This window comes from Lissotriton helveticus, chromosome 6 (assembly GCF_964261635.1).
Source record: "Lissotriton helveticus chromosome 6, aLisHel1.1, whole genome shotgun sequence".
NCBI classification, from domain to species: Eukaryota; Metazoa; Chordata; class Amphibia; order Caudata; family Salamandridae; genus Lissotriton; species Lissotriton helveticus.
The window spans coordinates 1,278,805,446-1,278,827,940 of record NC_136067.1 but is presented as its reverse complement, the minus strand read 5'-3'; the positions used below and the strand labels follow the sequence as shown (position 1 = coordinate 1,278,827,940).

The following is a 22,495-nucleotide window of genomic DNA, read 5'->3' as shown; positions in this document are numbered from 1 at the left end:
GGGGTTAGAAGTTTTGGTGGAGACTCTCTTCAGTTGCAGTGGGGCGACTTCATTGACTATTGTATTCATAGAATCAAGGTAATGGTCAGTCAGTGATTGAACATCCGGGGCACCAGAAGGGGGAAGGAGGAGATTGCCGAGGTGGGGAGGCAGGGTAGAAGCGTTAAGATTCTTCATGACCCTTTTCCATGTTTTGGATTTGGTTGGTTGAGCCGCGTTAGGTTTAACTTTTTCATTGATAAAGAAGGTGATAATGTGGTGATCTGACCAGTCGCAGGGTAGAATCGCCTCCAGTTGTGTAGAATTATCTTTGGCAATGATGAGATCAAGTATCGAGCCTTTGTCGTGAGTTGGGCTGTCGCATAATTGGGTGAGGTCAAGCGCATTAAGGAAAGTTTTGAGACTATTCACCACTGTGTCTTTCTGATCGTTCCAGTGGAGATTGAAGTCACCCAGGTAGACTTGGGTGGTCTGCCGGCCGGCATTGGAAGTGATCATGTCCATGAGTTGTTGGGTGAATAAGAGATTGTCTGATGGAATCCGTGGTGTTCAAGCCAGAACGAATTGCAAACCTGCCCACATCACAACTGCCTTGTATGGCCTGGACAAGGGCAGGCCAGAGACCTTCAGGGACACCAGGGAGGACTTGAGCAACCAGGCCCCAAAAGGCACAGGAATTTTGCAGCAGGAGGCAGCTGGCATTTACTGACCAGAGAACCAGGCTGGTGGAAGAAAAACAACTCACTTCCCAAATGTCTCCACCCATTTGGACTCACGACGGAGGGGAGTAGTCTGAAAAGTGTTGGGATTAGATCTGCTTCTGGACACCAGAGCCACTAAAATTTAAGGAGAAGGGTACTGAGAGAGGAACACCGGGACGCCAAGGGTAGGACAATGGCATCACACAAGGTGAGTGTTGACTGGGGACCAGAGCATGGTTTGATCCAAACCTCCAAAAAGGTACACGTTAGTGCCTCATTAAATGGCAGAAGGGGTTTAGAGGTTGTCCGCCTGGCTGGAAGACTTTAGTCAACACATTAGTCTTTATCTCCAATGTGGAGAGCTTAAGGCCAAGGACTTCGGCCGCCCTACGCATTATCATGGCTTAGGAAGCAGAATCCTCAGTAGCTGGACCAGGAGGGTGAGGAAATACCCATTTTCAGAGGAGACAGACCACCAGTCTCCTGCAAATTGTCATAAGAATTGTCATCTTCATAAGGCTGGGGGAACATCACCCACGTCAATCATTGTCCGAGTCCGTGACAAAAGGTAGAGTAGGATGGGTGTTCACCCGTCTGGAGGCAGCAGTCCAATTGAGGGAAGCAGCCCCTCCACTGTTGTCTGAAGTAGCTACGGTCAATGTCAGACTAGTGCCAACTCAGAATAGTATGGGTATCTCCTCGCCTGGCATCAATGGATTCGGCACTGGACTCAAAGTTCCAAGGACCGGCGTGGACCAGGTCACTGGACGCAGGGTAGTTATCAGAGCAAGATGTGTTGTGACTGGCTCGGTGGGTTCAACTGGGAACAAGGGCAAACCTACTGGAGGTACTCAAGATGGAAGGCCTCTCGGTGCTTCAGAGAAGTCAGCAAGGATAAAAAAAGAAATCTGAGCCAAGACGGGCAGAACTCTTCGATCTGCTGTGGAGTGGCACACTGCCCCAGAAACCTTGGTTGTGCCGGAACCTAATGTGGGATTGGCTTCAAAGACTAGCGACTCCGAGCAAGATCAGGAGCCATGCTGACACCCCTGCGACTACTAGGGAAAATGAAAGTGAGCATGTGGTGGTGGCTAGAGAGGGAAGAGTCCCACTTCAAGCTCTTGGGTTTTGTGTTTAACTTACCTGAAGATTTCGGTCATAAAGACCAGCCTATGGAATGGCTTTGGCATCTCCGGAAGTGGAAGCGGGACGAATGTTGAACTTGGACCGTGACTTAGACCAGTCTCCTCGCAGAGTCTTGTGCTTGACGATATTAAGCTTTACCTCTTGGCCCTAGATGGCCTTGGGTTCGATGCGCAGTCACTGAAGGCCTTAGAGTCGTGACTGGATCCCCAGGCCCCCCTGATGGGTATTTAGCCCAGACATTTGTTTGTGACAGTATCTACAGGCCTTAAAACCTCTTTGTTTTGGGCTGGCATCCCTTGCACACAAAGACATTTGGACAAAAAATAACGAGGCAAGTCAGACAAAGAGAGCGCAGACGATCACATTTGATGGCGCAGAAAGAAAAGAGGTCAGCTTGTGAAATTAGAGACTATACAGGCTCTGCACGTCATTCGAGAGTAGAACGGTGTCAGCGTGAAGCCCCATAATGCCACCTACCATCTCGCAGAGGTACTGCTGAAAGTTTCCAGATCCAGTCTGACGACTGGGGAACAGACAATGGGTGAGGAACCTGCACCTAGATATCTCTAGCAGAATGTTGCTTTTGTCCCTGCAGCCAACAAGGATGTAGCCAGTGAGGAGGCAAGCTAATAAAGTGCACTGCAGTTTTATGGTTTTGCATTGACAAGGAGAAAAAAAAACTCACTAGTAACAGTCGCTCATCCCCAAGGTCCAGTAGAGAGTAAAAATCAGTAGGCATTTTTCTAATATCAAAATCCTGTGCTCGCAAAAACCCCAGCGAAAGAAATCTATATTGCGAACTTAAGCTGTCTCTAATCTATGCGTAAAAATTCCATTTTGGTACCAAGTTTGTAAAACGAAAAAAAAAGCTACAAATCTGACACCCAATTCCCAGAAAGCGTATTCCGATGTGCTTCCCTTTCTGATGATTTCATTAAAATGTAGCTCGAAAAGCACGGATATGCTCTACCCTGGGCTTTCCCAGTATACACAGATTCACCGGAGTCACCTCAAGTTCTACAGTGTATAATAAAGCGGTCTATATGTAGCAAAAGTTGCACTTTACCCGAGTTCCATCTGGTTTTGTAATCTGGAAAACTTCACTCCAGACTTGTATCCCGGTTGTTTCTCGCTCGCATCCCCCTCTCCACGTAAATCCAGTTAAGGGTTCATTCAGTCCACCCATCCAACCAGACTCATCCTGCAACAGAAAAAGACCACACAAAGTGTAAACAAAAAACATGTTCAACAAAAAATATGCACTGTAAATTGAGTATTTAACACACTAGCAAACTAAAAGTGCCAATGCATCATTTCGTTTAGCTTTAAACCATAGTTATACCATTGAACAAGGAATGTTTCCAGAATATAAGTCTAACTAGAATTTTGCATTTCGATTATGACAAACGTAAAATGTATTTGTAAAACCAGCAGATGGACATGTGTCGAATTTGGATAGTAATTATGTTCCTCAGTCTCTTGATTGAAAGGGTTCCTTTCAATGGTGGTACAGGGAGGTGTCTAGTTGTCAAATGTTATTACTTTGCGTCAACTTGATCATGAGGAAAGGCGCTGCAAGCCTCCCTAGGATGTGTGGCTATGTGGAGGCCAACACTGTCATTAGGTGAACAACCAGTCTTTACAACAGTTTCACATTTTTCCACTGATAATTAGCATGTTAACCATTTTTTGGGGGGAAGTTCAGAGTGAGAAGAATGTTTAAAAGCACTGACAAAGCTAATTTGTTATTTAAATATAGCAATTTTATCTGGCAACATTTTACATAGAAATTTGGGCATAGTCCACATTAACCACCTATTCTACTAGGAATTGTCTGGCTGACCCGTGTGGCAACTGTCAAACTCAAAATATACATAGGTGTTGTTGGAGAAGGTGGCTGTCAAAAAAGAAAAATAAATTTGGGGGCTGCTTAACTAATTAAAAGGCTAGGGGACTTATGTGGAAGATGCAAAAAAAAAAAAAAAGTGGTGTGTGGCTGTGGCAGTGGATATGAAGTGGTGACAATTGACTGATCAAAAACAAGCATTTACAATGCAATAGGTCTCGCAGCATTGCAGTTTGAGTTACTGGCATTGTAAATGATAATGCTTTGCATACATTTCTTTATTTTTTATTTGCAATTGGTATATAAACATTGTTTGTGAATGGTATTTTTCATTGTGAGGTCACAAGTTTCCCGCTTCACCACTCCCTAGGATTAAAGAAAAGTTGTGCAACCCTTTGTAGGTGGGACGGGGATTTCTATAGTCAAATGATCAGGTCATCACGGAGGGTACACGAAAAAAGAGCAGAGAGAGCAGAGGTGGAAGCGAGCTAACGGTGAGGTTGTACAAGAGGACTGAGACACTGCGACAGATCTAGGGCAGGGTCAGTTTGTGCTTGACGAGTGATGCGCTGACCCCACTTGCCTTTCAGAGGCAGTTGCGTGTACCACAGTGTACCCATGTATGCGCAGGCTACTTTTCACCTGCAGGGCATACAAAGTATTCCACTTCGGCACACACACTTGTTCCATTGCCAAACCTCCTCAGCGTCCTTCAAATAATCAGGGTTTAGTGGGTCCTCGTGCTTCTGTACCCTGGTGCCACTGCACCTGCCATACTAAATCAAGCTACACCCCTGGTGCTGCTGTGATAGGGGTATGCAGTTTGCGGCATCATTGTTCAGGCAAGAAACACGACCCAGCTAAGCTATATCACTCACTCCTGCACAGTAAGCACTGAGTATGCTCGGCACACTCCCACCCCCTCCCCCTCGCCCTCCCCCTTCCGTCTTCCTCACCTCCTCCCCACCACCAGCCTCATCACTTCTGCTCCAAAACTTTTCAGTACTCACTTTGGCTTAGGGAAGGTGGAGAGAGGCAGCTGCTAGACCTGGTGGCAGAGGGATGTGTGCCACCGAGGCGAAGAGCAGAGGCTGGCACCTAGCTTTGGCAGGGCACTCCTCCCCCCGCGCTGGGACGCACAGTGGTCTGCTCCAGGGATTCACGACCATCCTCTCCCTGCAGCGCTCCCACCCTGGGAAAATGACAAGCAACAGATGTGGGAATCCCCCTTTACAGGCCAGTGAGGACCCCTGCCGGGCCCAGGAGGAGGGGGCCGTCCGCGACGTCTCGAGGACGGTATTCCACCCCAGCATCCCTCACCCTTCCTCGCAATTCAAGGGTTTAGAGGTGAGGGGGCCTCTGATTTGCTTCCTGGAGATGACATGGGCAGAGCCCCCTGCAACATCCTACATTACATGCCTGTCCGGACCCTGCCAGTTGTGCCCAGTCTCCCAACCACTGCCAACAGGAGGCGCCGGGGTACTCGTGTGAGGAGAAGCAGGTGTCTGGGTCAAGAGCGGCTGCATATGGGATGGAGAGGTCCTGTCAGTCAGGCCGGAGCTCGCGCAGATGACTGACTGGCAGCGCCGGAGCTCGCAGAAAAGTTCGCACTGAGCCGGTGGCCGCAGCAAGGAGCACGCGCCGGGCTCGGGTGCACGTGCAGGGCTCCGCGGACCAGGACAACGGACCCCAGCATGGAGCAGAGGGGCTGCCGCGCGCGCTGGGCCGTCCTGCTCCTCGCGCTCGCCCTTTGCACAGAGTGTGTCCGTGGCGCCGTGGGCTACTAACCCCGGTTCTTGCCCTTCTTCCGCTGCACCCACCACGGGGAGCTGCAGGGCGACGGGGAGCAGGGAGAGGTGCTCATCTCCCTGCAGATCGCGGGGAACCCCGCCTACTACGTACCTGGACAAGAATACCATGGTAGGTAAAGCTGGCTTGGTCGGAGCCAGTTTTAGTGGCACGAGGAAAATGCCATTGTGCAGGCTTGCAAGGGAGACCGGCACATCGCGTGCCTGTAGGACGAGGGGGGGGGGGGTGCGTCTGTCTGTCTGTCTGTGCAGCATGCCGGAATCGGAGCGCGCGACCTGATCCGATTCCGGCAGGCTGCGTGCGCGTGCCAGTCTCTTGTCCTCTCCTCTTTAGTCCTTGAAAGCAGAAACGATCACAATAAGCTCGCTTTGCGACAGCTGGGCTTTGCCCTGCAATTGCATGCGCGCGCCCCTAAAAAGGGGAGTGGTGAAGTTGAAGGATGCTGCTGACCAACCAAAAGGACCTTCTGTAACACTATGATGAATACTATATCCCAATGGTTCCCAAACGTTTTAGAACCACAGCCCACTTTTAGATCAACAAACTTTCACAACCCACATACCTTCAACAGACATGAGGCAAGGGACATTTTTAAATAAAACTAAAGCATTGTAGGTAGTGCATTGTCATTTACATACAGCACATTTTCCATTGAAATGATCACTAATTTTGCACAAACGTACAATTTTACTGACAGAACTAGATAGCAGACAAATGATAATGTGTGTAAATGGGGCTTCTGTGAACATCATTCACATTTAATTTATGATCACCCAGTAAGTGTCTTTGTTTTGATCCTATTAATATAAGTTTCCAGCACACATTAGAATTACAAAACAAGTAATTATTTTTTGCTGTCCTAACGGCTGGATGCATGCAATACAGTTCATTTATAGGTATTTACATTTTGTTGTGTGTAGCAAATAAAACATTCTAAATTGTCACATAATTCACTTTGAAAACTCATCTCACTTTGCAGTCAAAGGAAAAAAAAGTGAACACCAGCCTTCTTGTTAAAAGGATGAAGCAGCGTGACATTGAACTTCTGTCTATGAATCACCAGCAAGTGTGACAAGTTAAACACAGAATTTAAAGACATCTTAACTACTTGCTCTGACTTTCGCAACCTACTAAAAAAACAGTTCGCAAAAACCCCTTAGTTTGGCAAACACTGCTCTAACCACAGATTCCTCCTTTTTTGAATTCCCCTGGGTCAAACTGGATCCAGAAACATTTTAACAATTACTACAGTGATTTTATAGGTGGTATACCATCAGACTCCAAGTTGGCTTTGCCCAGTTTCTGAAAGTGACCGCTCAGACAAATCTACACACCACCCTGCCCACTAGTATAGGGGAACAACAAAGAAAACTGCACCCTTAGACGTAGAGTCTCAGTAAAAGACTGAGAACTGTGACAGTGTGCAAAATCGAACATGGAATCTTAAGACCTAGAAGTTCACTACAAAGCCCAGAGAGGCGGGGAAGCCTTCTCTTAGATACTTCTAACCACAGATGTCTCACCTTTTGAATAGACACCAAAGTAGTACCTCCAAACGCTGGACGGTCTGATGACTTGACCACAGGTCAGGTAATCCCACAGGACTGAGCAAGTAAAATGGCCCTCCCCGCAGACCTGACAATCAAGGCAATAATGTTTGATGGAAGTGTGAACGTCAATAGTCCCAAGGAGTAGCTGTGCACAGGCTAGCAAAAAGTGCAATTTAAAAAGGTAAGGGCCAAATTAAGGTCTCACTGAGGCATAATAAAAGCTTGGGTGCAAACATGTATGCAAGCCCTTTCAAAAATAAGTATTGAGACTGGTGACCAAAACAGGGAAGGCTGATCGGGGGAAAACAAAGGCTGTAAGAGTTGACAAATAACCTTTAATGGTGCAATGGTGCCCATAGCAAGGATGGAAACGGGACAATAACAAGTGCTTTAGAGAATTTAGCCTGCAGCTGATTGACCCAATAGTTGTCACATCAGGTCACAAACTTTGGCACTGCCGACAACGGACTGACATTGTGGACGGGTGACGAGGTGACATCCAAAACCAATCGATCCTGCTTAGCTGATTCTGGTCAATGTGCAGACAAGGAGGTGCAGGCGGTCAGCGTACGGGTGCAGCACCCAGACCTGTAATTGGGGCAGCAGAATCCCTCCAGCAGAGGCAGAAGGACAACTCAGTAAATCAGAGTACCTGGTCCGCTATGCCCAATGCAGAATTTTTCAGGATAACCCAAGCCTGTTCTCTCCTGACCTCCCTATTTCAGACCTGAGGAAAGAGCATAGGGAGGAATGCATATCGGAGTCCGGCAGTCCCAAGGAAGCCAGAACCCAGAGCACCTTATGGCAGAATCTCAACAGTAGCAAAAATATTTAGTCGAGGCATGACCCATCAGGCGAAGGTACGTAGAACTACCTCTGGCTCCAGCCACTACTAGCAGTCAGCAAGACAGGCTACTGTGCTAATTTGCCATGGCATTCATTAATCCTGCCAAATGGTTCACAGTCAAGCAAATTCCCTGTAGGTTCAACCAGTGTGTCAGTCTCAATGCCTGTAACGCCACACACAATCCCCAAACTATTTGTTGCAGTACCATATGGTGGTTGAGTTTTTCGTCAAAACTTACACAAGAATATCCTTAATGAAAGGCCAAAAGGCCTTAAGAGGCAGCCCGATGGCACGCAGCTCAAGAAGACTGATGTTCTGATGTTGTGCCTTTATTCCAACGGAAACCAGATGCCCCTGTTCACCACCTAGTCTAGGTTGCCACAAACCCCCCCCCTCCACCCTCCCCCCATGTATCTGTCACCAATGAAAACTGGGAGAATCAATCAATCAATCCACTTGTAGAGCGCGCTACTCACCCGTGAGGGTCTCAAGGCGCTGGGGGGGGGGGGGGGCGCTACTGCTTGAAAAGCCAGGTCTTGAGGTTTCCTGAAAGTGAGGTGGTCCTGGGTAAGATGTAGGTGGGCGGGAGTTCCATGTCTTGGCCGCCAGGTAGGAGAATGACCTTCCTCCGGCAGTGGTTCTGCGGATCCGTGGGACGGTGGCGAGGCTGGCGGAGCAGGATTTGCGTGTTGGAGTGTAGAACGTGAGGCGGTTCTTGAGGTATTCGGGGCCTATGTCGTGGAGCGCTTTGTGTGCATCGGTGAGGAGTCTGAACGTGATCCTTTTGCGGACAGGGAGCCAGTGCAGGTCTCTCAGGTGGGCTGATATGTGACTGTGGCAGGGGATGTCGAGAATGAGTCGTGTGGATGCGTTCTGTATGCGTTGGAGTCTTTTCTGAAGTTTGATTGTGGTTCCTGCGTATAGGGCGTTCTCGTAGTCCAGTCTGCTGGTGACGAGGTCCTGGGTGACTGTCTTTCTAGTTCTGGTGAACAGCACACCACAACTAAGATTGTAATCTTATCAACAATGGAAGGCCCCAGTGTAGGAGGATGGATATCAGACTATGGTTACCCCCAACTTTTTGCCTAGCGTTTAGCTGGTTTTCGACTTAGTTGGCCTGGGATCCTGCTATTCAGGGCCCCAGGCTATCTGCTCTCACTGTAAAATGGACTCCATGTACTTTAGGTACATCTCCAATTGGGTATTGGGTCACCTTGTGAGCCCCTGTATAGTGTACCCTAGGTACCCAGGGCATAGGTGCATCCAAGGCCTACCAGGGGCTGCAGCATGTATTATGCCACCCCTGGCTGGCCATCCAAATTGACACAACTGGCTGATCACTCAGCTGGGGCAAGGTCATGTAATCACCCCTTGCTTAGATATAGTATTCCTATATCTAACCTTATATATAGACACATATGCACCTATAAGTCACTCCTATGGCAGGCCTTAACAATCCTGAAGGCAGATTGCTTGGTTTTATGTGAGATGAGGCTCTAGCATGAGCTGAGCCTATCTGCAGCTTTCGGAACCATGACCTTGTAGCTGTTCTATGATATAGCCATACCATATACTCTTAAGTGCATTATAATCCTCGCGGTTGAATGCTAACTTTGGTTTGGCCTTATCAAAACATGTTGTGTAAGGTGTCATATGCTTTGGAATACTACCCCCTCGCCAGTTCTGGCGACGGGAGTAGCATTCCACCCTTCTAGAGGGAGAAGACATGTTGTTCCTGTTAATCCCGGTTAAAGTTAACCAGAGCCTCAGCATCACAAAATGGATGCTGCTGCCACAGACACAAGTCTGACCTCCTGCTGCTGGGAGTCTTTCCAGCGAGGGAGGCATGGACAATAGATTTCCTGCCTTGGGAGGTGCTAGCACCAGCCCAGACAGCCCTTAGTGTATTGGGGCAGGGAGGGCTGAATGAAATGAGACACTGCCTGGGGCACACAAGGTGCTCCATGCATGGTCCGGTTCAAACCAGTTGCTGGGGCACTCCAGCCCCAGCTCTGGTGCGAAACTGGACAAAGGGAAAGGGGTGTAACCACCCCCTTCCCTGGTCCCACCTATTGGAGGGACCTAGCAGGTAATCCAGCCCCTTTGATTGGTATAAAAGGTAGGAGCTGAGTCAAGAGACTTTAGATTTTATCCTGAACTGAAACTTGAAACGAAACTCTGGACCTTCGACATTCTATTGCAACTAGAAGACTGAAGAATCTCCCTTGTGGTCAAGGAGTGACCACCCTGTGCAAACAGTCACCATCCAGCAATCTGCGGTTTGCTTTGTCGACGTTCCTGTGGAGCCCGAGCACAGAGCCTGACAAGAACTGGACTTCCAGGCTTCCTTGAGCCCGATCCAGCCACAGCAAAGCTGAGACCCGTGGAGGCGACGAGAGACGTGGGACCGGACATCTTGAAAAACCTGCTCCTTGCTACTTGTGCAGCTTCTGAGGCACCCTCGAAGTTGTGCATTGGGGATTGAGAAGCCCCAGCCCCAAGCACCTTTTGCACCGACACACAGCCCCCCACACTCACGGAGTGCTGCCGCGTGGGGCCTGCTAGTACTTTTGTGCTCGACGTGTCTGTCCGGTCACTTGCCCGTTGGCTAGTGGCCTGTGACGACGAACCTTTGAATTAGAACCACCTGTCTGGTTGCTCCAGGTGGGCCCCTGCTTCCCTGAAAAGGAGAAGCCCCCTAGACCTTGCTGGTCTAACTCGAAGCGAATATTCGATTCCTGCTTGGGTTGCATTTGCCAAGGCCTGTTGACTCCAATCCGGAAGCAGACGCCGCCAACAGCGAGATCCTTCGTGGGACGGTCTGTATCCAGCTCCTGGTCATAGTCGACGCCTCCTGGTCCACGTGGCTGCAGAGTCCAGCTTCACGACATCACCTGATTGCTTCGCGAAATCGCCTGGTTCCTTCCTGGTCACTGGCTAGTGACCCAGACTCTGTCCCCTCTGTTTTCAGGTACTCTTCATCCTCGATCCGCCCTTGGATCCAACCGGACACTTCTCTCCTGGCGCCTGCAGCATCTTTTTACAGGTCTCCAAAGGATTCAGCGACGAAACCCGACAACTTGACACCTATGCACCCGGCTCCTGTGGGTGAGGTAACGCGGGCACTCCTGGGCTCCTGTGGGTATTGACTATCCTAGTGTCCTAGTTTTCAGTAGCTTTCTCCTAGTTCATCCGGCAGTGTCCTAAATCAACTAGTTTCTAACTCTTAGGTTCCCATTGTATCCCTATGGTAACTCGTGTGTGTATAGACACTGCACACGCAACCCATGGGCCTCCTGCTTCCCAACTCTCGTTAGCTCAGTGTAGCCCCAGCGATTCCTAGGCCCTAGGCCTACTCTCTGTTCGTGACGTGGTTCTTATACCACTATTTTAGTATATGGTTTGAAACGCCCCTATGGCTTGACTGTATTTTGTGCAACTTATTGTAGGATAATTGAGTAACTTGTTATGTGCTTTAGCCTCTGACCTCCTAAAGAGTTCAGAGGGGTTGTGTTTATAATAAATACATATATATTTTATATATAACCTGTGTGGTGTCCTTTCATTTGGACTTCAAGGGGTTACATATGGTAAGACAGCTGGCTTCACATGCTCTCTGAAGTTTTAGCCTAAGACTGCTTTCTCCATGCTACCACTAGGATAGCTGGTCTATAAGGTTGACTTTACAACCATCACCATAAGGGTTGTTTGGACTGATACAGGGTGCCCACTAGAATAGTGGACATCACATATCAGGCCAACTTCTCACACCCAGGTTACGTCATATGACACTGGTTCCAGTGTAGAGCCCACATAGGCCAAATGGTATGAGGCACCAGGAGGATGCACAAGATTAGAAGACTAACAAGCTAAAGATCCATCCGGCTTGAACACAGGACCACAACTCAAAAATCATATCCTGAATTTCCCATGCTAGGAGGGGGGATGGGGAGGAGCAGAAAACGTTTGAGTGCCACAGAATCCAGAACAGCCTCCATAAAGGTAACCCTTTGCACTGCCAGAAGGTGAGATATTGGCTGGTCAGTGAAAAACCCTAGAAGAGACAGGAGTAACATGGCCTTCTGCAGGTGGTCAGCAACTAATAGGTCAGTCTTCAACAACCAGTTCTCACTCTTTCCCCCTTCTAAGGGATGGATGGGGTGCTTGACGGCTTCTGCACAGGATGAAATGTTTACCTATAGTGATAAGTCAGGAAAGAGAGTAGCCCCTGAATTTCCAGTATTGGATTAGGAAACATGCAGACAAGGACGAACACACAAAATCAGGCTGTAGCCTGGCTGCCCTTAAACTGCTCAAACGATGACTCCGCCTGGTCTCTAAAAAGCCTAGAGCTGCCAAAAGGCACATAATAAGAGATGCCTGCAGAGACCCAGAAAAGTCCTTGGCACCCATCTATTCATAACAAAGAATCAGCACACCACTACCAAACGCACAGCTACACAATCTGTAGTATCCAACCTGAATAATCCCAGGTAATTATCTGAATATTTGGCCTTGTCCTGCCTGTCATCAACTTTTGCCAGAAAGATATTTGCAAATTCCTTTCGAAGGGCAGGCAAAATCTCACTCCCAATGTTGCAGTGCAGGGATGTATCTACTCTGACACTGCATTTAACAATCATAACAGCAAACTGGCATAGGAGAACACCTGCTTGCCAAGCACAATAATGCATAATGCACTTACATTATCAGGTGGAGCATTCGGAAACACACCGGCATTCAAGAAGTCTATACCAACTGAGCAGGTCCTGGCTCAGGGGCAACAAACCAGCAGCATTGAGCAGGGCTTCGCTCACAGCCAGAGTTTCTATCTGGGCTTCAATAAAGGGTAGTAAAGACTCTAAAGTTGCAGTGCAGAATTTAAGTAAGCAGATTAGCCTTGGTTTCTACTGTTGGTAACTGCAGTTCCAACACCTCCTCTATCCTCGATATTACAGCAGCAAAGAAAGCACTCTTCTCGATGGGGGCCTCAAAGGGGAGGTCAGTTTAGTGTCTGACATGGGATAACCCTACTAGCACATTGGAAATCCAAACATAGTCTATCATCAATATAGTGAGAGGGCAACCAATTGCCTTTTCATCAACCACCATCATCATATGAAACATTCTGAGGGTACTGTATGGCACCTGAGTCTGAACCACAAAAGGCCTAATGTGGCTGAAGATACTAGCACCGAGGTAAAGGCATGGATGGAGAGTCGTACAGCATAACTGGCTGTGCTTCATTAACTTTATAGAGAGACATTGGCTGAGATCTAGCCAAACTCGGTTCTGGATGTGTAAATCCGCATCAGGGCCAACCAGAACGTGCATTGCCTTCGGCAAAAGAGCGGAGTTGTGGCTCAGGAGCAGTCTAATGGGGTCAGTTGTTGCAAGGGCAGGACCCGCTGGTTGAAGAGAAACTGGAGGGCTCCGAGACTCATGGGCAGCCCAGAGGAAGCCAAATCATCAGGATAAGATAAGGCATTGCCTCTTCAAAGGTCCTACCTGGGGCTGAACGAGAGAATAAGTGAGAAATTTGAGGAGCAAAAGCTTCAGCTGTGTAATAAGGTTACAATCGAACTGGTACAGAGTGGGGCCCTTAAAGTGCAGACTGCAAGATCTGTACCAGGTGGAGGAACAGCAGATAGTCTGGTCTAGATTCTGGCTTTATGAGATGATTTATCCTTGGAATTGTTCTTGGATTTACTCAAGGACAGCGATCTGGAGCAGGAACGGGTCAGCATCTTGGAGCAGGGCTGTTTATTGTGGTTGTGATGTACAACTTTGCCTCCCACTCCTTCAAGGCTTTCAGGAGAATCAGGGAGTATTTTTCGCATAAATCTGAACCATGATTGTATCAGAGACACTAAAGACAAATATCATGTGGGTCTGTAGCAAACAACTGCTTCCTGTAGAAGCAGCCCAAATAGAAGCATGTTGTGTTCAGGGGAAACATCCCTTGCATACTGTCACACACACTTTTGTTTTGAGTCAGTAAAGTACGGACAAAGTCCATGAGAGGAGCCCCAAATGAGTGTCAAAGCTTGCAGAAAAAAAAGTAACGGCCACCAGCACACAGGGGTGGCACTTGTATAAGGCTCTCCATGATCACTTCTTGAAGGGGGGAAAAAGCAAATGCGGAGTTCGATGACATGCAGGACAAATTGCTAAAGAGATTCCGGATCCAGTCTGGCACCTGGGGTGAGGGGGTGGAATGGAAAAGTTGAGGAATCCACGGCATGAGTATCCATCAAGTGGAGTGGAGGCAGCCCCAGAAAGGCTAAATGGAGATGCAGGGGCTGGAGGTGGTGGTGGCTGACCAACTAGCAAGGGTTGGGGAGGGGGGATGTTGGAAGTGGAGGCAGTGGAAGAGCATAAGTGAAGGTGGCAGTTTAGCATAAAAGGGACCAAAAGAAGAGGTCGAAAATTGGTGAAAGACATGCAAGGTAGAGAGATGTGAGAAAGGTGCAGTAGAAAGAGAAACAAGTGAGATGAAAGAATGAAGCAGTAAGGAGAGAGGCAAGGTGGTAGAAATAAAGTAAAGGTTGAGAGTGTGTGGCGATAGGGGGGTAAACCCATCCATGGTGTGCGACTTGAGTATTGCAGATTATCTGTGAAAAAAGATCTAGCGTGCCTCAATGCAAACATTAGAATGGAGGGATGCTAGCAGGGGTTCTGCCTACGGGGAAAAAGTCTAGCAGAGCTAGGAAAACGTGAAAAATGCTTGAATTTCTGGGTCTTTCGGTGGTATTGGCTCACATTCAAATATGTTGATGCATTGATTTGGATCAAAGAAATCACATCTTTCACCAAGGTTCAAAACAATGTGCTAGACCCATATAGTAATAAGACAATAGCTCTATAGTAAACCGACAATGTACGGGGCCACAACAATTAGTTCAATTTATTTCGTTTCTGCTAATTATCTACTCAATCATACTCCTGAAGTACCATGACAACTTCCCAGCCTTGGTAGACATCTCGATTTGCTCGTGATGCGTGCAAGAGGGGAAAAGAAAGCATTTATCTGATGACTATTCATCAGCAGCCTCACATGCACATTAGGAGAAAACCGCCAAGTGTCGATAAGTACTCCACAAAACTATAAAATAGTCATTCATGGGTCATTTGAAAACAGATAAACATATAGGTCAGTATAAAAAAAAGCAAAAGTGCAAGTGACCATTTAAATCACACTCAGCAGGCTGGTCTCTTGTTGGGAAAAGCCTATGTGAAAAACTCAAAAGGCTTCACAACAGAAGAATTCTTTCGGAGATAAATATTTGCATTTCAGGGTCTCATCCTAATAACATCTATATTAACTGTGCCTACAGTAATCATGCACATTGCACCTTATTTCCTTGTCTGACAGACCAGAACACAACCTTCACTTTAAAATAAAAAAAAAGTTCCAACTGGTGACCAGATTTCCCTTTGCCCTCAGAGAACTCCTTTCCACTCTTCAACCAAGTTACTTTACCACTAGCTTACAAGGCACCCACTTTTGACATATAGAGCACTAAGTATAAAACTGGACACGTTTTACTCCAGCGAACACCATGCAATTTTCCAAAGTCCTTATGATCCTCAAGTAGTTGTGAAAATATTTTTCAGTATAATCTGGTTAAAGCTAGAATCAACGACTATGACGCAGGAATCTAGGACAAGGCCCTCGACTGGATCTGCTCCTTCCTCTCCGGCAGGACGCAGCGGGTCAGACTCCCCCCTTTCCTCTTGGACCCCACACCTACCACCTGCGGAGTCCCCCAGGGCTCCTCCCTCAGCCCGACGCTCTTCAACGTCTACATGGCTCCACTTGCCCCCATCGTCAGAACCTACCGACTCAACATCGTGTCATACGCAGACGACACCCAGCTCATCCTCTCCCTATCCAACGAGCCCAACACCGCCAGACGCAACTTTCGAGAAGGCATGGAAGCCGTCGCCAAATGGATGAAAAACAGCTGCCTACAACTAAGCACCAACAAAACAGAATTACTCATCATGGGCCCAAACCCCGACGCCTGGAGCGACACCTGGTGGCCCACCGCCCTCGGAAACCCGCCAACCCCCATAGACCACGCACGCAACCTGGGAATCATCCTGGACTCCGAGATCAAAATGGACCGCCAGATCAACTGTCTCATCTTCCTGCTTCCACACCCTCCGCCTCCTTCGTAAGACCTTCAAATGGATCCCCCTCGAACACCGAAAGACAGTCACTCACGCCCTGGTCACCAGCAGACTCGACTACCGCAACGCACTCTACGCCGGAACAAAAACCTCCTCCGCAAGCTACAGAACATCCAGAACGCCGCCGCAAGACTGGTCCTCAACCTGCCAAAACACTGCCACATCTCCCAGCACCTGCGCACACTCCACTGGCTCCCCGTCGAGGCGAGAATCACCTTTAAGATGCTCACCCACGCACACAAGGCCCTCCACGGCACCGGACCAGCATACCTGAACAGCCGACTCAAATTCCACGCACCCCAAAGGACCCTACGATCAGCCCAGCTCTCCTACGCCGTGGTCCCCCGCACCAGAAAGACCAGATCGGGAGGCCGCTCCTTCTCCTTCTCCTTCCTCGCTGCCAAAGCATGGAACGCCCTTCCGCTCCACCTCAGACAGACAACATCGCTCCCCATCTTCGCAAGAAACCTCAAAACCTGGCTCTTCGACAGACCCCCTCCTTGATGGAATGGAACCTGCACCCCCCCCCACCCCTAGCGCCTTGAGACCCTTACGGGTGAGTAGTCGCGCTTTAACAAACCCCTGATTGATTGATTGAACGAGGGGACCATAATCTAATGCAAGAAAGTTTGGTGAGTGGATCAAGAAAGCAATGAAGTTAATTTGGATGATGGACTGCTACAGCACGCTACCCTGACCCATTGTGCAATCCTAATGGATAGGCATAACAAGTCTAAAAGGAGGCACATTGACCTGAAAGATTAAACTGCGTGGGTGAAAGCCACAACCCAAAGAGCTCGGATTACCAGCAGATGCAGGACCACCAAAACGTATAAACAATCTATTGTCAAATGAAAAAGCCAAATCTGTTCCACCTCTGGCCTACAGTGCAGAAACTTTCAGGGACCGCCCATGGAAGTATTTCGAAATTGCCAATTATAACGTTTTTTATAGGGCTTTCTTCAAGGGCCCTAGAATAGTTTCTCCAGCATAAATAAAATTAGAATTTTAATTATCAAAACAATCAGATCAATAGAAGCCTCAAATATCAAACAAACAGTGATTAAATGGGGCTCCCTGAAATCACTACTGTAGAATGAGCCTTGTTCCCAAAAATGTTACTTTATTGGAGATATCAAGAAAGTATCGGCATATGATATTCTTATAACACCAAGCAAAGTGAAGAAACATGTATCAGAACAGTAAATGCTTATGTGGAAACCAAAGAAATTGTGAGAAGAAGCAAAGTCAACATGCACATAAGAAAACGAGATTTTCAACTGTACAAAGGAGACATGTATGGAATAATGAAAAGGAGAGAAGGAGAAATAATTAGGAGCAAAGAGAAGGGGGCAAACGGGGAAGAGATAAAACATGAGTTGGGCACTCCCAATGGAAGGACTGGTACAACATATGGGGCAAAACACATGGGCAAAGGAAAGTCTATAGTGGTATTTTTTTTTAAGCACAGGTCTAGCGTCAACAATAGTAGCCGGGAAAATTTGGTACAGAAGGTACAATTATGAATAATATTGTAAGCACTTCAATCAAAGCATATCCAAGCCCACTAAGCATGATACGATACATTATCGTGGTTTTTCCAATTTACCAAAATAATCTTGATACCTATTGTAATCAATAGGTCTAAAAGGGACAGTTCCCAACTGTCGAGCTGCACAATGTGCACCAAGGGCAACAACAATCATATGATTTGGATTAAGACTCATAATAAAGATGTTCTTTAAGATATATTCAAGCTTTTTTTTTTAAAAGATGTGATATGTTTGCAGTAAAACAATAAGTGATTTAAGTTGCCTGGGGAGTCACCACAGTGCCAGCAGAGTTTGCAGTCAGACAGACCAAGCTTGTAAAGTCTTGCAGGAATCTAAAAGGACCTATGAACCGTCCGGTATTTACATTAATAAAGTATAGGTGAAAAGTTCTAACAGCAGGGAATCCCATATTGTTTCCCAGTTGGATATGGAAGGGCAGGTAAATGATGAGTAAAATAATCGCCCATTTTCTTTGAATAGGTTTATTGATTTTTTGTTGTGCATCTATAAACTTGTAAATCAGAGAAGCAGTGTGAGATTGTTTATCAGGGTTTCTAGGAATTTAAGGCAGTTAGATGGGTGACAGTGCTTCATCTTTCTAAGAGCAACCTTCAGCTTCGAGGAATTGTAGAATTCCTATGGATGAAGGTTAAATCTCTAACATTGCAAAGGAAATAGGGCTAGCAGAAGATCCAAGGTATTTGATACTAAGAATGCCAAGTTCAGCCCAGTCCTTCTAGAAGAGCATTTTGATTTTATTGCGTTACCTGGAGCCAGAGTGAGGCAGATTAAGAGTTCTGCACCTTAGTAGTGAAATATTGATCAAGAGACAAAACTGCCACTGGGGTATTCTTAATGATCTAGACACAATTAGTAACTTTCAGGAGTTTTATAGTAGACATATTTAATAAGGAAATGGGTTTAACAAGGTCACCACTTTCAATATCTACCCCAGGGGCGGCAAGGAGAGCTCAAGTTTATCCACCACAGGACCTATCTCACCAAGAAAGCATATCGATAGTGGAGAATGATTGTTAGGCCCAAACCACCTTTAAACTTATTAATGCATAGGTTCCGCAGATATATTGTGGCTTTTATCTTTCCGAAGAAAGGCTGGGATTAGATGGTTTACAGATTTATGGAATCAGAAAGTTTCAGAGGACACATGCCCATAATAAAGTTAATTTGAGGAACCACCATCAACTTATTCTATTTGTCCCCACCAACTAATAAACATACCTGGGAGAAGTACCATCAATCATTTGCATAGAGTTGTGGCCGTGCTAGATTATGCTGCAGTGTTCCATAAGAATATTGGTTTAATCTTCCTTGACGCTGAAAAAGCGTTTGATCACGTTGCCTGGGCCTTTCTCTGGGCAGTTATGCGTAAAATGGGTTTTGGGCTTTAGTTCTTGCTCGCTCTCCAGACTATGTATAAGCGACCTAGGGCGAACATCTGCGCGATGGGTCATGAATCTGCTCATGTATATATCCCGCGTGGCACAAGGCAAGGATGCCCATGCTCACCGCTACTGTTTGCGATGTATATTGAACACTTGTTGCATATTTTTGAAACTTCGCAGACTATAAAATCAATGGTGGTGGGGAATCATTGTGTGCGTGTCTTAGCCTATGCTGACGACATAGCAATAGTTACATCTGACCCGGAGCGAGCATTATTGGAAATGGAGCATGTGACTTCTGAGTTTGGAAAATCATCTGGGTATGAATTAAATCTTTCAAAGACCCAGGTCGTTTGCACCCCAGGAGTATGCCCCGGCGAGACGCGAGTGACACAAGAGGCCCGATATTTGGGGATTAAGATCAGGATGTCCCTTCAAGAAATTGTTGCTCTTAACTGGGCGGATATAGTAGGCTTGGTTAAAAGGCAACTCGAAAATGTGGAATGCTTACACTTATCTTTGGTTGTGCGACGAAACGTATTGAAGATGTTCATACTACCTCTGGTACTTTACTTCTTTCGGACAGTACCACTAGAGTTGTCACACAAGCAATTAAGGTCACTACAATCTATTACCGATAGGTTCATCTGGGGATGGAAGAAGGCCCAGCGGGCATCAAAATATATGACGCTACCACTCTCTCGAAGGGGGATGGGGGGGTGCCTAATTTCGTTTTTTATTATTTAGCTTGTCTTTTACAAAATATCGATATTTTGGTAACCGGGGGCGAGATAAGGCAGTTTGAAACTCCCAATATTTATTTGTTGTTTTTAGGGGATCACACGCGACAATTATTGCTTACATTTCTTGAGCAGAGTTATTATAAAAAAAACTAGATTTAAGACTGTGTGAGAAGTTAGCCTGATATGTGATGCCCACTATTCTAGTGGGCACCTTGTATCAGTCCAAACAACCCTTATGGTGATGGTTGTAAAGTCAACCTTATTGACCAGCTATCCTAGTGGTAGCATGGACAAAGCAGTCTTAGGCTAAACTCAAGAGGGCATGTGAAGCCAGCTGTTTTACCATATGCAATCCCTTTAATACCAAGTGAAAGGACAGGTTGTATATCAAAATATATATGTATTTATTTCTAACAATCCTCTGAACTCTTTATGAGGTCAGAGGCACCAGCACAATACAAGATACTTAATCAAAATACAATAAGTTGCACAAAATACAGTAATGCCCCAGGGGCACTTCGAACCATATACTAAAATAGTGGTATAAGAACCACATCACGAACAAAGGAAAGGCCTAGGGCCTGGAGAATCGCTGGGGCTACACTGTACTACCAATGGATAGAGAGCAGGAGGCCCACGGGATGCGCGTGCAGTGTCTTTACACGCACGCAAGTTACCATAGAGTTAGAATGGGAATGAAAGAAATGGAAACTAGTTCTTTTAGGACACTTCCGGATGGACTAGGGAAAAGCTACTTGAAACTAGGACACTGGGATAGTCAATACCCACAGGAGTACCGAAATACTCGTGTTACCTCACCCACAGGAAGCGGGTGCATAGGTGTCAAAGTGTGTCAGGTTTCGTCGCCGATTCCTATGGAGCTTTGGAGAAAGATGCTGCAGGCGACCAGGATAGAAGTGTCCGGGTGGATCCAAGGGCAGATCGAGGATGAAGAGTACCTGGAGGGGCGTGGCTTGCCGCTTGAAGATGGCGGTCGCAGCTTGAGCGAGCTCCGGCCAGCCCGCTAATTATCCTGCTGTTATCCTGCCCCTACCCTGCTTTCGGGCGCCCACATCCGGCGTAAGGGGGCTGGGACCGCTCGACAGCGATCCGGTGTCCTGAGCGGAGCTCCCGGGGCCCGGGACGCGAGGTGGAACGACGAGCCCCTTAGAGGCCTGGCCAAGTGAGGCGGAGCCGGGGACCTGGAGTTTCGAGCTTCCAGGCCTGGACACGCTGCAGGCCGCCTGGGGCCACAGAGGACGGCCGGCAGCCGAGACACGTCAGAGGCGCCCGCTGGCAGGCGCTGGCCCGCATCCCCATCCGTGCATTGGCGGACCTTCGTTGGCCTGGAGGAGTGGTCCTCGTGACAGCGGGGAGAGACGCGCTGGCCTAGGGATCCCCGACGCGGCGCCGGCCATTTTGAGCGGCCTGGGAGCCCAGCGAGATCCCCGGCCTCGCGTGAGCGAGCGGCCGACCCGCGGTGCGGGCTGCCCGGCCTCCGCCACCCACACGAGAATGCTTGGCGGAAGTACAACCGGAGCCTCGGCGGAAAGAAACGGGCCATCCCATGGTGGCGCAGGGGGAGCGGCAGCTGGTGGAGCCCTACAGCGGACAGACCGGACCGGCGCTGGTGTTGGCCGGGGCTTCTGGATACGCGACATACCCCCAGGAGGGGACATCTGCTGGTAGGTGACGTCCCCCTTCCTCCTACCTGCCTTACTCGGTGGGTACCTAGAGGACCCAACGCTGAGGGGACCACCGAGGTGTCTCAGGCCGGGAACACTCTGCTGGGCGCTGTAGGCCTGGGCGCTGCTACACTGGGGAGACCTCTGAACTGTGGGCCCTGACTCCCGGGGCTGGTGCTGGCTGGCTGCAGACTGGGATTGGCCCCTTCGCTCTGAGACACGGTCCACCCACTTTGGAGGGGTACACACGCTGCAATCGACTGAACCCCTGGCTGGAGGGTGCTGGGTCCGGAACCCCCCTGAGCTGCGGTGAGGAGCTAACGGGGGCCCCTCTGCACACTTTGTGTCCTCCGGGAGGAGGGGATTGGAGAGACGCTTCGCGCCTGACCATGGGGCGCCGCCTGAAGCCTGCGACAGATCTGGAGGAGGGGGCAGCGAGCAGCCAGAGCTCTACAGTGAGCGAGGGCCCGACATCGGGCCTGCCGCAGGGCCAACTGGAGCAGATTCTACAGGCCATTGCAGACACCAGGGAGGCCCTGCGTCTAGATATCAGCCAAGTATCCACAAGCCTGGGACTACTGCGAGCGGACCACGGCAAGTTAGCGGACCGGGTCAAACAGACTGAGTGCCGACTGGACGCGCTAGAACCGACGGCCAAGGTGAACGAGGTTGCCATGGGGGAGCTGCAGCACAGGGTGCACCTACTGGAGCAAAGAGCGGAAGACGCGGAAGGGCGCAATCGCCGCAACAACATCCGCGTGGTTGGCCTGCCGGAGAAAGTCGAAGGGACGGACATGCTGGGCTACCTGGAGCCCTGGCTGCGCAGCGTGGTGGCGCCGGAGGGCCTGACCCAGTTCTACACGTTGGAGCGCGCCCACCGGGTGCCAGCTCGGCCCCCAGCGGAGGGCAGACCACCGCGTCCAGTGGTGGCACGCTTGCTACACTTCAAGGACCGTGACTATCCTACAGAGGGCGAGGGCGCTGGGGCCCTACCGGGTGGACAATGCTCAGGTCTC

At 48.5% G+C, this 22,495-nt stretch overlaps 1 protein-coding gene across 3 annotated transcripts in view; it reads right to left on the bottom strand.

The window, feature by feature from the left end:
* Nucleotides 1–22,495, bottom strand: part of ATL2 (atlastin GTPase 2) — a 614,707-nt gene that overhangs the window by 372,255 nt on the left and 219,957 nt on the right. For all 3 annotated transcript variants that reach the window (XM_078649021.1, XM_078649023.1, XM_078649022.1), the window contains exon 3: nucleotides 2,914–3,048. In XM_078649021.1, coding sequence (XP_078505147.1) covers nucleotides 2,914–3,048 — 135 coding nt within the window. The remainder of the gene's footprint in view (nucleotides 1–2,913; nucleotides 3,049–22,495) is intronic.